Raw genomic sequence first — 17,662 nt, forward strand, 5'->3', positions numbered from 1 at the left:
CGCTGTAGCCCAGGCTGGAGTGCAGTGGCGCAATCTCGGCTCACTGCAAGCTCCGCCTCCCGGGTTCACGCCATTCTCCTGCCTCAGCCTCCTGAGTAGCTGGGACTACAGGCGCCCACCACCGCGCCTGGCTAATTTTTTGTATTTTTAGTAGAGACGGGGTTTCACTGTGGTCTCGATCTCCTGACCTTGTGATCCGCCCGCCTCGGCCTCCCAAAGTGCTGGGATTACAGGCGTGAGCCACCGCGCCCGGCCAAAAAATAAAAAATTTTATGTATATAATTATAATATATAACCTCTCAGCTGGACCACTGCCACAGCCATCTAACTTGTCTCCTCCTTCATCCTCAAATGTGTACTCGGTATCCAGAGTGATTTATTTGAAACACAGATATTAACATGCTATTGGTGTTCTTAAAACTTGTCACTGGCTTCTAATCACCCACAAAATAAAGTGGAAATTTTGGAATGTGACTTAGAAGATCTGCAAAATCTGACCTATGCCTTCAGAGAACTAAGCAATTCATTGATTCTCTTGCAAAGAGTGGTGCACTAATGAGCTGAAAGATTCCACTGCCTGCACATACCAAACTGTTCTTCACCTCTGTGTGTGTGTGTGTGTGTGTGTGTGTATAGAGAGAGAGAGTGTAAGTGTGTGTGTGTGTGTATATATATGTGTGTGTGTGTGTATATATATATATAGAGAGAGAGGGGGGGGAAAACACAATAAACTAAGGAAAAGATTCCAATAGGCAGTTCACAAAAGAAATATACATGTTCCTTAAACATTAAAATGTTCAAACTCACCAATAATCAAGGGGATTAATTAAAACTAACTTTAAGCTGTTAGTGGAAATATAAGTTATAATAGTCTTTCTAGAGCATAAATTACTTGTTAACATTTTTGAATGTGTAACCCTTTAACCCTTTGTGATTATAATCATTTATAAATGCTTCTACATATGCATCAAGATAGACACAAAGATATTGACTGTAGCAGTGTTGATGATAGAAAATTTTTTTTTAATTTAAACTATTGATTGGAAGCAGTTAAGTAGGTTATGATATATTTATGGCATAACACAGCTATCGAAAGCATGAGGTAGGTTTCATGTGACTAGCATGGAAAGATGCCTATAAAATCTTTCTTAGTGTTAAAAAAATCCAAGTCACAACTATAAAAAAAAGGGCAATATATAGTTTCACCTTTCAGGCCACATTTCTTTATCCTGTTTTTGAAAAATTGTAATGTACTAAGCTATACTAATTGCTTTCCCAAAGTCAGTTATGGAATAGAAGATTAATAGTCCTTGCATTTTGGAATTTCTTCCAGAAGGCAAAGGTTTAAGTAAAAAGTTCAAAGGAAATATTATACCAGAACTTTCAGGGGGGGTAGGTTTAACGTCCTTTTGACCCAATCAGAACAATTTATTCGGTAATTATGGTATGCCAGTCTTATACTTAATACTGAGGCTGTAGTAATGAAAAAGAAATAATCCTGCTGTCATTCAGCTTACAGTAACAGTCGATGAATAAACAATTAGAATTATGTAAAAAATACAGAGAAAAGAGTGGTTATGAGAGATGCAAAGAGAAGAAAATATGATACTATACTGTGCTTATCATTGTGTGGAGAAACAGGCATTTTCATAGGTTGCTGGTGGAAGTGCAAATTGATAAAGGTTTTCTGGAAAGCAATTTGACAGGCTCTAGCAAATGTTATGTAAATGTTCACATTTCTTAAAATTATGCTAGTTAAATAAATTATGGCATATCCATAAAATGAAATACTATCAAACTATTAAAAAGAATGAGGCTGCTCTATATGATCTGATAGGGATAACCTTTAAGATATGCTGTTAAGAAAACAGTGTAGAACACTGTACAACTTGACATTCTATATTACTGCTTTTACAAAGGAACATTTGTACAGATATGCTTGTGTATGCACAAACTGTCAGTCATAACTTAATGTTTAAGACTGTGGGCTCTACATGTAGGCTGTCTGGATTCACATCTTGGCTGTCCCACTCATTCGTTGTGTGATTTGAGCTGTCATTCAACTGCTCCGTGCTTCAGTTTCCTCATCTGACAGAGAGAATGACAGCACTGTCACGAGGGTTGATATGAGAATTAAATGGTATTTTTAAAATGCTCAGAACAGTGCCTGACATGAGCATTCAGTGAATTTGTTATTATATCTGGCAAGGGGTATAATAAAATAGTAGTTGTGATTGCTTCACTGGAGGGGAGCTGGGCATAGGGGTCAGAAGGAGACTTTTCTTTTATACCCTTTTATAGTTCTTCAAGTTATTTTAAAGTAAAAGGAAATAAAATATTTATTTTCCCCGAGACTACTGCAGTAATCTGGGTTAAAGGTGACTGGAGTCTAGCCTTTGTCTGTTAGGCTGACTACATCTATGCAGTTTTGATTACCCCGTAGTTGGAGTTAAACTACAATTATCAATTCAGATGTGTATATCTTTGAAACAACTGCTCTTTCCTTTGGATTTCAGGCCATATAAGGCCTGAAATTTTCACTCCTTATACTCCTTTAACCTCCCATCAGTAAATAGTCAAACTGTTTACTCTGTGACTTACTTGGGTATACCCTTTTCTTTACTTGATCTGAAATCTCTTACCTAGGCCCTGTACTAGCTCAGTATTGGTTCACTGTAAAATTCATGAAATTAATGGAAACTTTAAAAACAATTTCCTTCTACAATTAGGAAATCAGTCATTGGAGGGATGATGGCTGGTGTTATTGGCCAGTTTTTAGCCAATCCAACTGACCTAGTGAAGGTTCAGATGCAAATGGAAGGAAAAAGGAAACTGGAAGGAAAACCATTGCGGTAAGTTCTCCAATTAACCAATACTTCTCTTTTTCCCTTGGCCACCATCATATTTTTAACATGTACCTGGTAGAATTATCATCCAATATGCAGTAAAGATATTACTTCTGACTTTTCTAATTTGGAAGTTCATTAAGAGGAAAACTAAGCTGGATCTTTTCTTTGCACTAGAAAGTGTACATGTTCTATACCAGACAAATTATATGTGTGTGATATTCTTTGCTGGTTTTTCCAGCCAAGGCTAGACTTGTCCCCTACTGCAGGTTAACATAAACAGTTTGATTATTAAAACTTGCCCTGGTATGAATCTCAATTTTGCCATTGTGGCTTGGTGTTGTGGAAGTACTTAACATTTCTGGTCTCTTGGGTTTTCATCTTTATAAACTCCCTCAAAAGGCTGTCATGATGGTTAACATGCCTGGCTGCTCATTAGTGTGAAAAACCTTGCTTTCATTCCCTTCACCCTGCAGGAAGAGAGTAGCAGGGTTAACGTTGCATATTGTCCCAACTTTCTTGTTGAATCTAATTCCTTCTTCATCTTGAAGCCCTCTTTTTCCCTAATTTAAAGGAATTTTTAAGTATGGCTTTGGTATATAAAATCCTCCCATTGCATTACACTATATTATTAAAATCCGACTTTCTTTCAAGGGTTCCATGTTCAACAGTTTATTAAAATACTACTTGGTTTCCCCTGGGAAAGGGACAAAATCATGCAGATGGATAGACCTTTCCCAGAAAAAAGGGAAGTACAGGATGACTTGAGCTGAGTACAAAGGGAGCTGCTCCTCCGAACACTCCAGGTCTGCAGCTGAGCCAGAGGCAAAGGAGGGTTTGGGGCCATCTTCACCACCGACCACTGCTCTCTGCCCCTCTTCGTGTAGCTGACTCAGTGGAAAAGGAGGCTGGGCTACTGCAGCCCAGGGTCCCCTTCAGCCTTCAAAACATGGAGAGAACATGCACAGCACAGGAGAAAAGGGTACCACTGTGACTTAACCAAGTAGTTTATAGAGCCCCAGGGCCCAGTTTGTCATCTTATAACAACTTCTAATGACTAAGTAACAGGGAGAAGTCACGCTGCCTTCTTGGATAGGAGGAGAAAACTGGTTATTAGGATCCAGAAATATCTGAGTTTTTAACTGATCCCTCAGTTTTTTCCTCTCTGTTCTTAATGTTGGAAATTTTTGGTTTGAATACACCTAATGTAGTGCATTTTAATAATCAAACTCTTTATATTAACCTGTAATGGGGACAAGTCTATATACTATAGTAAAGATCATGAACATCGAGATCAGACAGCCTGGGATTCAAAGCCAGTCTTTACCACATCTTAGCTTTGTAATCATAGTCAAGTTCCTTGCCCATTTTAAGCCTTGGTTTCTTCAAACGTAAATTAGAATCATATTATCTATCTCATGAGTTTTCAGTATTAAAATGTATGCCATGTATATTAAATACTTGGCATTTAGTGCTCCATAAATTTTAGTTACAGTGATCATCATTCATGATCATAACTTCTCATGTAGCATAACAGCAATTATGTGTGTCCAATAAATATGTGACATTGTCTTTTTGGTGAGATTCAGAGAGTGTGATGCCTGAGTAAAAGCCACACAGGCTAGTAAGTGGTGAAGGTGGCATTTGACTTCAGGTTTTTCTGACTGCATAAAGCTCAGACTTTTTTTTAATGCCAGAGGTTTCCATATTTGGTTTATGCTTCTTCAGCACCATTCTTCATCTATCTAGAGAGAAATGAGCAAGATAGTCTACTAAATTTTCTTGAAGCTAAAATTCTTCCATTTTAAGAACTCTTATTATGAAATTGTCCTTTTTACTTCTTAGTCTGTCATTTTTTATGAGATTAATTGTTGTTAATGTCATTATTTGATGAACTCTAAAAATTTGCAGGTCCCTTCCATCACCAGTAAAATTAATCCAGAAGTCTGATAACCTTTGGCTTTCTCCTATAATTAATATGTGTAGTGATAATATAAAATATCAAGAAAGGTATTTTTATCTGTTTAATAATCTTGAGAAGATGACACAGTTTATAAAGATTTCCGTTAAAAATGTTTAAGTCAAATGTTGGCCTTTTTTCTAAAGGATTATTATGTTTATCTGTAAATTAGACTTATGTAGATTGCTTCAATTTCTAATAATTCTGGATAAATTATATCTGGATGTTACTTACTCCAGATTATAAGAGCTATAAGTGAAGCTTATCCAGTTGCATTTCATACACAGGAATATATGGAGTTTTCACATTTTGTTATTATTCTCCTTAGATTTCGTGGTGTACATCATGCATTTGCAAAAATATTAGCTGAAGGAGGAATACGTGGGCTGTGGGCAGGCTGGGTACCCAATATACAAAGAGCAGCGCTGGTGAATATGGGAGGTAATGGAAACTTTGTTAAATTCTAAAAAGTCCTAATTGCCTTCATAGTTAAAAGCACATAAATTAGACAAGTGAAAATTTATGTTTTATTTTTATTTATAATATATTGGTGACCATATATTGTTGACCGGCTGTATAGATGTTCTAGGTCATAATTGAATATTTTCCACAGAGCATTTTTGCTTCATTCTACAGTGATGTATGAAAAGGATTTACTAAAATAGGCAAATTGTGACAATAAGGAGACAAGGCCAAACTATTTCTAAGGTCCTCCTCTCTAGTCCAGACTTTCCTTTAAGGTTAAAACCGATAGATACAGCTATCTGATCGTTGTTATATCCAGACTGTCCAAATCTTTCCCCTGGCAATCCTGCTCCCATTCCTAACACCCCAGGCTGGAAACCTGAATGTTCTCTTAACTCATCCCTACCCCTCATTTCTCATATTCACTTACCAATTCTGTCTCCCAAATATTTCTTAAAAGTTTTCCACTCCAATACCTACTACTTTACTTTAGTATCCTTAAAATGACCATTTGTACACCATCAGCCTTGAAAACCTCTCAGCTGGACCACTGCCACAGCCATCTAACTCATCTCCTCCTCCATCCTCAAATATGTGCCTGGTATCCAGAGTGATTTATTTGAAACACAGATATTAACACGCTATTGGTGTTCTTAAAACTTGTCACTGGAATATAAATAGCATTTTTGAGGGTTCCAGTAATATAGCACCTAAACATCAAAGGAAGTCAATCTTTGTGTGAGAAAGAAGCTAGAAACTCTTCTTTCACACCATTCTTTCTACATTCTTCATAATCTCAAAAATATATCACCACTCTTTCAGCTGTACAAGCAGAAACCTAGGCATGATTTTTGGCTCTTCTTTTTCATTTGCTCCATTGCTTATATCCAAGCAGTCACCAAATCCAGTCATTCCATCTTCCAGATGTATCTCAGACTCATATACTTTTCTCCATCCCTGGAGCCATTCTGTTGTCCAAGTATTATTTATTCCCTCCAACTGGACCACTGTGAGGCCTCAACTGGTTTTTCCATATCTACCCCATTCCCATTTTGCCCCACTATGCCTTTGAAACTGATTTTACCAAGATTATCTTTGCTGTTACCTTATTTTTTAAAATTTAAAGCTATCTTCATTTTCACCATCCCTATAAATGGTGCCTCTGTCCTTTAAATTGTTCACACTCAAAACCTTGGAGTTGTCTTTGATTTCTTTCTACCATTCTGTATTCAGTCTGCTGGCTGATCCTGTTGATTCTTCAAAATTTATCCAGAACTTGACCAGGGCTCCACTACTCCCTTATTCAAGCCATCATCGTCGCTTACCGGGATGACTGCTCTGCCTTGTTTTCTTGTAGTGTACTCTTAATAGAACTATTGAGTTCTTGATAGAGTTCTCAGTAGTTCTGTTAAGTTCTAAATAGTAACCTCGGGCAGTCACTCCCCTGCTCAGAAGCCTCCCCTGGCTTCTGATGCTCTTCATCATCTAGACTCTGCTACTCCTCGCATATTCTGCTGCTGCTGGCCCAGTCTTCTGGCTGTTCCTCTAACACCACAAGCTGACCCCTGACTCAGGGTTAGAAAGCATACTGTATTTTTGCCTGGGGCAATTTCTCTTAGCTATCTACAAGTTTGTTTTCTCATGCTTTCTTTTGGTCTCTGTTCAAATGTCCACTTATCAAGAGGTCTTGCCTGATCACCCTATTTAAAATTAATAGAAACTATTCCTCCCTACCCTCTGGTACTCTCTGTCCCTTTCCTTACCTTCTTTGTCTTCAGGGCATTTACTTCAAGAGCAAGTGCATCTGAAACATCATGTAGTTTACTTTATTGTCTCATCCCACAACAGAGAGCAAGGGTGTTTGTTCACTTTGTCCATGGCTGTTTCCCCCAGTGCAATCAAATGTACCTATCCATTCTTGCCTCATTAAAACTTACTTCCCTATACTTTAGTGTGGGTAAACTTTATATAACTCCAGCATTGTGATGTCATTCTCCTATTTAAAACCCTTCCATAGCTCTTCATTGCCATTAGAGAAAATGTATAAAAGGGCCAGGCGGGGTGGCTCACGCCTATAATCCCAGCACTTTGGGAGGCAGAGGTGAGCAGATCTCTTGAGCTCTGGAGTTTGAAACCAGCCTGGGTAACATAGTAAAACCCCATCTCTACAAAAATATTTAAAAATTAGCCGGATGCACACTTGTAATCCCAGCAGGCTGAGGCACAAGAATCGCTTCAGCCCAAGAGGCGGAGGTTGCAGTAAGCCGAGATTGTGCCACTGCACTCAAGCCTGGGTGACAGAGACCCTGTCTTGAAAATGTATAAAAGGCTTAATGTAGAATAATGGTCAGGACCTTTTATTTATAAGTGATAGGATTTCAATTCAGCTTTGGCTAAAAAAAGTAATTTATTGGCTCAAATACTAAAAGGCTCAGGGGTTGAGCTGACTTTAGGCACAGCTAGATTCAGGAGTCCAAATGATACATTTGACTTTCTGTCTCTTCTTCTTTTCCTCTCTCTCTGTAGCTGTGCTTTCCTTGAGAACAAGAAAGATTCCTTGGTATCTTTTATCCTGGTACACATTCCTGCCCCAAGCCTAGCATATTCTTGACACAAGACATTCACTGTTGACTGATGAATATTTAAACTTTTTCCATTGCCAGATTTAACCACTTACGATACAGTGAAACACTACTTGGTATTGAATACACCACTTGAGGACAATATCATGACTCATGGTTTATCAAGGTAAGGATTGTTTTAGTTGGACTCTGGTTTTTTTTGTTTGTTTTTTGTTTTTTAAATAACCTTTTCTTCCATATTTGGCATAAATTCTTTAGACTCATTTGATTGGGATTGTACTGGCATCACCTTTAGAGAAGAGTATATTTATAAAGATGAATTTCTTAAAGTTTGTTGTGGTTAGAATGGGGAAGAGACAAAGTTGTAGGATGTTTTGGATTAAACTTCTCAAAATACTTGCACCTTGATCCATCCCAGGAACAGGCTATGATGATGGACTCTCCAACTCAACAGATATGTTTGAGTGCCTTTTATGTTAAAGGCACTGGGCAGGGCTCTGCAATGGGCATCAAAGGAGTAAACTCAATTCCTACCCAGGGAACTTACCAACAAGGAAAACAAGACAAATATAAAAACACTCTACAGGAAATGCTAAAAGGAAGCAACTAGTTACTACAGGGTTCAGAGGAAGGAAAAAACCACTTGGAAGGATCCACAAAGGAGGTAGAAATAGACAAGGGTTTTGAAAGGCTGTGTCTTTTCACAGAAAGGGACAGGAAGAAGGCCTTTCCAGGAAGGAGCAGTACCTTGATCTCTTTGCAACACAATTTTAAATTATCCATTAGAATGACTTATTTTATAGATGTCTACTGTCCTTGACATTATAGTGATTTCATTTAGCTTCTGATCTTGTTTCCAAATTCTAAAACTTCCTATGCTATTTAGATGACCCTAAAAGTAAATATAATAGTGTCAAGTCAAATATTTGGAGGTGGGGGGTGTGTGTGTGTGTGAATTTAATCACTCCAAGAGTATTACTGACTCGGGGCTTTTGCATGTACTGTTCTATCTTCATGTAACCTTCTTCCTTCAGGTCTTAATACAGATGTGTCCTTTTTGACCACTCAGTTCTGCTGTCACCCCAGGAGCTTTCCCTGACTGCCTGTCACCCATTTGCTCCCTGTGACACTTCCCCATGCTTTTTTTCATAGCTTTTGTCAGCTTCTGAAATTATTTATTTCACTTCTGCCTTTTCCCAAGTGAAGTATAAGCTCCTCAAGGGCAGGGTCTTACCTGTCTTGTTCATTGCCTAGAAGAATGCTTGGCACCAGCAGGTACACAATGCCTGTTTGTTAACTGACATTCTTTTTGTTTTTGATTTTTTTTTCTACCTCTTTAATTAATTTAGCATTAAATTTAAGCAAAAAGAGCATTATGAAGCTTATAAGAATACATTTAGTAGTATATTCTTTCTGAATACCACATTCCCTTTCCTAAGCTAGAAACTACTACATATCATCTTTCAATTTCATTTATTTGTATTTATAGTTTATGTTCTGGACTGGTAGCTTCTATTCTGGGAACACCAGCTGATGTCATCAAAAGCAGAATAATGAATCAACCACGAGATAAACAAGGAAGGTAAGTAAAAAGTCTTCAGTATCCATGTTTTTGAATGTCTGTAATACCATTGTTTTTCAAAGATGCATCTTTGCATTTTTGATTGATAGAAATGTATTTGTGTGTTTTTTGAGAAAATTAAGAGCATTGTTTTTATGCAGTTACCTGCTCTTTGATGAAAAAGTGACAAGCCTTTGGGGAGATAAGCTAATTAACAATCATATTATTTAGACACAAGGTTTTTATTAGGACTTTATTGTTTTTAAAGAATTGTTGAAAGCATATTCTGCTGAGAATTTACACAGCACTTTCTTCAGAAGCTTATGACTTGAGTAGATAACATGGAGAATTTGATTCGATCTGTGGAAGAAAAAAGATAGAGTGAATTCTAAGTATAAGACCAAGGGTGGCATGAAGCAGAAGAGTTAACCTTGAAAATATCTTTAAGATCAAAAGACGTTATCTGTATCTGTAGAACCACAAATATTTTTCTAAACTAGCAGAAAATATATATATATATTTTTTGAGACGGAGTCTCGCTCTGTCACCCAGGCTGGAGTGTAGTGGTGCAATCTCCCGCTCACTGCAAGCTCCGTCTCCCAGGTTCAAACCATTTTCCTGCCTTGGCCTCCTGAGTAGCTGGGACTACTGGTGCCCGCCACCATGCCCAGCTAATTTTTTGTATTTTTTTTAGTAGAGACGGGGTTTCATCGTGTGAGCCAGGATGACCTCAATCTCCTGATCTCATGATCTGCCCACCTTGGCCTCCCAAAGTGCTGATTACAGGCGTGAGCCACTGTGCCCGGCCAATATTTAATTTTTGTAAGATTCCTTAGACAACTTAATTTTATGAATATATATATATATTTTACACAGAAAAAAATTAACAAAAGGATCTTGTTTCCTTTGTAGGGGACTTCTGTATAAATCATCAACTGACTGCTTGATTCAGGCAGTTCAAGGTGAAGGATTCATGAGTCTATATAAAGGCTTTTTACCATCTTGGCTGAGAATGGTAAAGTTAGGTTTACTTCCTTTGTTTTTTTTTTTCTTTCTTTGTACTTAAATTACTTTTAATCTATAAGCATTTTCCCTTTTCTCTTCTGGTTTGAAGCATGGCCCTGCCCCCCAAATCAAAGTCCTTTCTTTTTTAAATCTTCTTTTATTTCCTTTCACCTCTCCTTAGAGTTATCTTGCCTTCTGTGGTAGAGTAAGATAAAATAAGTTACCTCCATTAATGAATAAGTTGATAGTCTTGTTATAAAGCCAGTAAATAGATTTTCTGTCATGTAAAATTTTTAGTATTCCATTTAGTTATATTTTAATATAATATTTTGGAACACATATACAGATTTTACACTAGAAATCTCTCCTACAAAAAAATTTACTGTTTCAAAAAAATTTGTTACTTTGATAGCAAATGTTACATTACCCATTAATATTTATTACTACAAAACTCTGCTTCATAAGAAAACATTATATCATTTTTATTTGGTTTAGATGTTATTTTTCATTGCAGTGAACTAAGATATAGAATTAGATAGACTTGTTTAAGCAATATAGCAAATATAATAAAATGTAGAATTCTAATCTATAATGTAGAATTAGACTTGTTTAAGCAATATAGCAAATATAATAAAAACAAAGTGCTGACTTTTCTATAAGTTAAAACTTTGAAAGAATGGGTGAGTTATAGGTTTAGAAATTCAAGCAATCAAAAATTAACACAATATATTATAATACAATTATATATAATATTACATGTATCTTTTTAATTGAGTACCTACATCATGCAAAGCCCTGTCCTGAGGTCTCAGTTTTGAATAAGAAACTATAAGTGATAAATGTTATGGGAAGAGTGCATAGTGCTATAGAAATATATAGCAAATAAGTACAGCCTAAACTGGCAATTAGGAAAACCTCCCTGGAGAATGGACTTTTGAATTTAGATTTGCAAAATGAGTAGGACTTAGCCAGGTAAAGAGGGCAGGAAAAAAAACATTCCCTATAGAGGGACAGTTGGAGTGGACAGAGAGCAGGGTGAGTTCAAGGAAACCTAGCAGGCCAAGCCACAGAGAGAGACCTCATGGAGAGAGTCAAAGGGTGAGACCAGAGAGAGGCAGACACCACACTGAGAAGGACATATGAGCCAGAAGAGTAATGGGCACCGGTTTGAAGAAACATGCATTTTTAGAAAATTTGTTCTGCCTGTCATGTGGATTGGGAAAAGACCAGGAGTAATGATATATGAGAGATAATGGTGGCTTGGACAAGAGTATGACAGTGGGAACAGAAGATGGACTACAAACATGTTTAGGAGGTAGAAAGGGAATAGAAACATGACTAATTGGATGGGGATGGGAGAATGGTTGGAGAAGATAAGGAAAAGTCAGACTTCATTCCCAGATTCCTGCTCTGAGCAACTGAGGATGATGATGTAATTTCCTAAAACGGGGATCATTTGCAGGGAAGAAGATCTGTAGGTAAAATAAGGTTAGTTTAAGACCTGTGAAATTTTGGACATCCAAGCAGAGATGTCTGGATGACAAACTGAATATACTGGTCTAGGTCTTAGGAGAGAATACAAGGATGGAGGTTTAGATTTGAGCATTTTCCACATATAGATGGTAATTGAAATGTTGGTAATAAATGATATCATCAAGGAATAGTAGGTATTTGTGTATTAATATGAAATTAACAGCCAAAGCCCTTGGCAATACCTGATAAAAGTATACCCGAGTTTGAGATATTATTTTGGTGGTTTTGATTATACCTTGAAATTATGTCAAAACTGTGGCTGTTTCTTACTGGAAAGGTAAAGTTTGATTTGGCCTGCATAAACCAGGCACCGTTATAAGTGCTGGTAACACTGAGGAATAACATAGTCTTTGCACTAGAGGAGCTTACAATGAGATGTAGAAGTTAAACATGTAAGTAGTTAAAATTACAGAAATAATAAAAATTACTAAATAAATACTACTGAATCACTTGGTATATGGCCAATATTGTGCTAATCATTTTCATGGTTTAACCCATTGAATTCTCCCAACAATCTGTGCCGTAGGTTACTATCATATCCCTCTTTTATAGAGGAGGAAACAAAAAACATCAAAAGTCTAAATAGCTTGGCCAGGTGAGTGGTTCAGGGCATCAAACCCAGGCGGCCTGACACCCGATAACACAGCCTTATTAAGGAGGTTGTATTCTTGCTCTACCAGTGGTATGAATAGTACTCTGTGGGAACACAGAGAGTGGAGTAGAAATGGCTATGACCATATCTGGGAAGTTGCAAGAAGCTTCACAGAGCTGATATTTGATCTGGGCTTTGAGGCATCAATAGACATTTGTCAAGAGAAATACAAGGGTGCGACATGAGCATAGGGATCATGTCATGTGTAGGCCTGTTACGTTTGAGGAACTACAGAAAATTCAGTCTGGTTGAAGAATAGGTCCTCATAGGGGAGATGGTAGGAGATAAGGTTAGAGAAGTACTTAAGGACCAAGTTGGGAAGAACCTTGTGGGCCAAGCCTAGTAGTTTAGATGAACTCTATGGAGCACCTGCTTAAGCCCGGGAGCAATGTGCTAAGGTTTGTTTGACAGCAAGATTACTTTGGAAGCCGTATAGTAGATGCATTGAAAGCTAGGATATAAGAAAGGAAGTTTTAGCAATGATCTAACCAGTTAGATGACTGTAGAAATGGAGAGAAGATAAATTTGGCCGGGTGCGGTGGCTCAAGCCTGTAATCCCAGCACTTTGGGAGGCCGAGACGGGCGGATCACGAGGTCAGGAGATCGAGACCATCCTGGCGAACACGGTGAAACCCCGTCTCTACTAAAAAATACAAAAAAACTAGCCGGGCGAGGTGGCGGGCGCCTGTAGTCCCAGCTACTCGGGAGGCCGAGGCAGGAGAATGGCGTAAACCCGGGAGGCGGAGCTTGCAGTGAGCTGAGATCCGGCCACTGCACTCCAGCCTGGGCGACAGAGCAAGACTCCGTCTCAAAAAAAAAAAAAAACATAAAAAAAAAAAAAAAAAGATAAATTTTAGGGACATTTATGGTTAACGCCATAGGACTTAGTAACTGATTATATGTAGAAGGTGAGGGACAGAAAAAAGCAAATAGGACTTCCTGTGTTTCTAATGTAGGAAGCTAGGAGGATGAGTGAGACCATTGCAGAAACACAAAATCAGGGTCAGAAGGGATGAGGGGCAGGTAGAATATTTAAGTACAAAGGATGGGACCACTTTGTTTAATCCTTTGTCTTTATACATATGACTCAGGAAGTATAAATAACAAAAAAGAGTACTTAATACGTGCAAAGCTCTACATACATTACTTTTTTAAACTATATAAGAACCTAGCAAAACAAGCAGTATTATCCTCATTATTTTTCAGATAAGAAAATCATGGCTCAAAATATAAGAAGCTTGCCCAAGTTCGTGTAGCTAGTATGTGGCAGAGCTAGGAATTGACCTCAGATCTGTTCCACTCAAAACGCTATGCTCCTTACTAACACAATATACTGATTTGCTCAACATCCTGCAGCTAGCTACAGAAGTTTTAAAATTGAAGAGACATTCCTCGCAGTGGAGGGGTATTTAAAGAAAGGCTGGCTAACCATCAAAGATCACCAGAAAGTCACTGCCTGGTTGATTTGCCACAGTGCATGACCCGGAGCACAGAAACCTAATTCATGAGCATTTCCAAGTAAATTGGCCTTGAAAATATAGATTTGACTCGGCTGATCTCATTGACACTGATGATCAGGCCACAATAGTTGGCTCATTCACATCGCACAACACATTTGGCAAGTGATCTAGATGTTCAAGTCCTCTGATCAATGTGTTTTTTCCTAAATTCAAGCTACATGGGTACTCAAGTAATAATTAGAAGGTTTCTTTCTTAACACAGAATCAGAACAAGAGGAGCTTATTTGTAAACTTAATCAACCCAAGAGAGCTCTTATGTGTTCAGCTCCACAGTAGCAGGCATGAAAAGGGACTCTGCTTCTGGGTTTTCTCTAGCCTTATGGCAAAAGATAGACCAAAAGAAACAATATAGGTTCATATACACTTGCATTATTTGCAATGCTCATAGCTAGATCAGTGAGAAAATCAGCAAGCAAACATAGTGCCCACATGTGCTACTCCTGTACAGAGGCTTGGTAAATCCCATTTATATACCACCCACATTCTTTGGCTATATGATCTCCTACTCTTTAAAAACTCTATTCAAAATCCAGCTAAACTCTATCCTGATCCCTTCTACTGGATAGAGGTACTATGACCTTGCTTTGCTCAGTCCCTGGTTAGTACTTATTTCATTTGCCTATGGTTTTTGTTGCTATAATGTCATTAACATGAAGAAGAAGATTGATTACCACAGCAATTAAGAATGATTGCATAGGGGTTCTTAACTAAGACCTGTACCTTCTTCATCCAACTCGTTATATTAGTTTACTTCATTTTTGTTGTCACAAGAATATGGTATCATCATAGCTTTATATTCCTTATTTCATATATGTCATCATACCTTTAAATAACCAAGATATATTCTCCTAAATCCACTACTTAGTGAATTCTCAGTTTACTAATATAACATGCTCAGTATTTCCAAACAAATATGAGATAAACATTGCTTTACAAACAAAACTAAATACATTTTATTTTCTAATTGCTTAAGCTTATTTATCTACTCTAGAATGGTAGAGCTGCTCTCTGTTCAATTTTGATTAGAACTGAATTAGACAGGAATTATTAGATCCAAGGCACTCTCTCTGTTCCGGTGTTTACCCTGTGATTTCCCTCTGTATCTTTACTGTTTACATCCTCAGCATTTATGTCTTCTTCTAACCCTTATTCTTTTATAATTCCTTTAGATGTAGCTATACCTTCATTCAAGTTAAAGACAAGGCTTTCTGAACTGGAAGGGCTTTTCTATATTTAATGTGAATTTTTATGTAAATGTTGTGAGACATCAGGTGTTGGTTTTGTGACCTAAATCTCCAAGGATAATCTTTCACCTTCCTCACTTTCAAGTTCTAAAGTGACTTATTTTTATGCTCCATATACAAAGTAGATATAGAAAAGCCTGCCTGGAATTCAGGCATCTTGAGTCCCAGCCCTTTAGCCAGTAATGGTTCAATAAAAAGAACTCTGAGAATGGAAAACAGAAGCCTGTGGTCTAGCTCTATAACATGCCAATAGGCATTTGACTGCTAAGCCTCAGTGGTCTCATTTGAAAAACAGGGATATTAATATCTTTCCTTTCTATTGTAAGATGTTATTTAGAGAAATCTGTGATAAATAAGACATAAAAATGCTTTGTAAATTATAAAGTCCTTTACAAAGGTGAAATACCAAAATATTTGTTTTCAGCCTAAGTGGATGGAAAATGACTTTGTCATTCAAATATATGTATGCACATATGTAGAATATTTATAATTGCTTTGAAATATGCACTAACTTCTTTGGTTAATCTTTCAGACCCCTTGGTCAATGGTGTTCTGGCTTACTTATGAAAAAATCAGAGAGATGAGTGGAGTCAGTCCATTTTAAACCCCTAAAGATGCAGCCCTTAAAGATACAGTGTTCAGTATTATTGAAATATGGGCATCTGCAACACATACCCCCTATTATTTCTACCTCTTTAGGAAGACACCTATTCCACAGAGACTGATTTATAGGGGGCAGCACTTTATTTTTTTTCTGGAAACCCAAGTTCTCTTTGACTCCTCTTTTTGTCCAAAAGTGATCTGGTCGGATCTCACAAGGCCATCCAATGAGACCCCGCACAGCATTTTCTAAAGAAGAATCGAAGCCTGACCACTTTCACCTTGGGCAAGAAGGTTTGGCCCTTGAGTTGCTATTCTATGCTGAAGAGCCTGCTTAGAGGAGGAGTACCAGGAGGGAGCCAGCATCTCAGATCTGAAGTAGATGATAGGAATGTGGAAGAACACATACGTAGTGCTTAAGAAATACATTTAACCTGTTATGTCAGTATTTATAATTCAAGTTTGATAATTCACTTTTCTGTCATTGTTGAAGTGTACATATTGTAAATTAAAGGGAGGTGAATGGAAATTAATGAATAAACATTTTGAGTTTCCCTAGTATTGAAGGAAGTTGTACTTCTTGTCAGAAAGATTTAAAAAATCAAGTTGAAATGATGTTTGAACTTCAAGAAAAGAGGCTGCTGTCAGTACCCTCTCATTAGATGTGTTAATTGGTTAGCACTCGACTGCATATGCTAATGACTTCCTCTGACAGCCACACACGGAATCTTGATGAAAAAAGAGCAGAGCATTTGCCTTGTTACATAGTCTGTTACAAGCCAGATATATTGCTAGCTTTCAAGAATTGTAATATATTAAGAACTACAACTTATTTGATTAAAACTCAGCTGTATAGATCCTTTTATAAAGCACCTTTTGTTAACCATCAGCCTTTCATTGGTATTTTAAAAGCAAGGCAGATAGTCATGTGTCCTTTCTTATCTCCCTTACCTGACACTAGGGGCTCTAGAGAGGCAGAGAGAGCACTCACAAATCACACTAAAACTGCCAATGGCCTGACTCTTACTCAGTTTAGCGAAGCTCCTTGCCTAAAAAGTGATAAGTAAAAATCTGTTTATGGTATACAGTTATGTCTCCAATCTTTGAATCAAATCCATGTTCTTATTTTAGAAAGGTAAAAGAGTTCTTCAAATTCAGCTACATACCACCAGCTCTCCCAGCCTCAGACGGTGGGCATTTCTGGATGGATGCCTGCGGTTATGGATAAAGGCTGTAACTGTTAAAATAGAAAAACATGAAGCTCGGGCCCAAGAAAGGCCTTGGAGCCAGCCAAACAGAATTGGTTCTGATGGACATGGATGATGTTGAACAGAAAAAAGTTTACAAGTGCTTTGTGGTTGCACTAATGTATACTCACTGCCATTTTAAGAGGGGAAAGTACACTTTAAAATATATTTGAATGTCATGTACTGATATGCAGTAGCTTATTGTTTTTCTAGTTGCAGAGAATGTGAAGTTTAATCTCTTAAAATATTTAGATGGTCTACTTTTTCATTGAATTTGTCAATATGTAATTGCATTGTAAAATATTATATATATATATATATGCTTCACTTCCCACGTGTTCTGCATTGAACCACTTTGGGAAAATTTTGTTTTTTTATGTTTTGTAATTTTTAAAATTAAGTAAAGACTGGATCAAAATAATTACATCCAAACTGGACCATGAACAA

At 37.4% G+C, this 17,662-nt stretch overlaps 1 protein-coding gene across 5 annotated transcripts in view; it reads left to right on the forward strand.

Moving 5' to 3' along the window:
- The window catches only part of SLC25A27 (solute carrier family 25 member 27), a 25,075-nt gene extending 7,413 nt beyond the window's left edge, over nt 1-17,662 (forward strand). The window contains exons 4-9 of one of the 5 annotated variants that reach the window (XM_025383213.1): nt 2,730-2,852; nt 5,135-5,247; nt 7,935-8,019; nt 9,343-9,435; nt 10,327-10,434; nt 16,166-17,662. In XM_025383213.1, the coding sequence (XP_025238998.1) occupies nt 2,730-2,852; nt 5,135-5,247; nt 7,935-8,019; nt 9,343-9,435; nt 10,327-10,434; nt 16,166-16,199 (556 nt within the window). In that variant the 3' untranslated portion in view covers nt 16,200-17,662. Of the gene's footprint in view, nt 1-2,729; nt 2,853-5,134; nt 5,248-7,934; nt 8,020-9,342; nt 9,436-10,326; nt 10,435-15,900 lie in introns of all 5 variants that reach the window. The other 4 variants (XM_025383212.1, XM_025383215.1, XM_025383214.1 and 1 more) reach the window with 4 other exon arrangements.

Source organism: Theropithecus gelada, chromosome 4 (assembly GCF_003255815.1).
Source record: "Theropithecus gelada isolate Dixy chromosome 4, Tgel_1.0, whole genome shotgun sequence".
NCBI classification, from domain to species: Eukaryota; Metazoa; Chordata; class Mammalia; order Primates; family Cercopithecidae; genus Theropithecus; species Theropithecus gelada.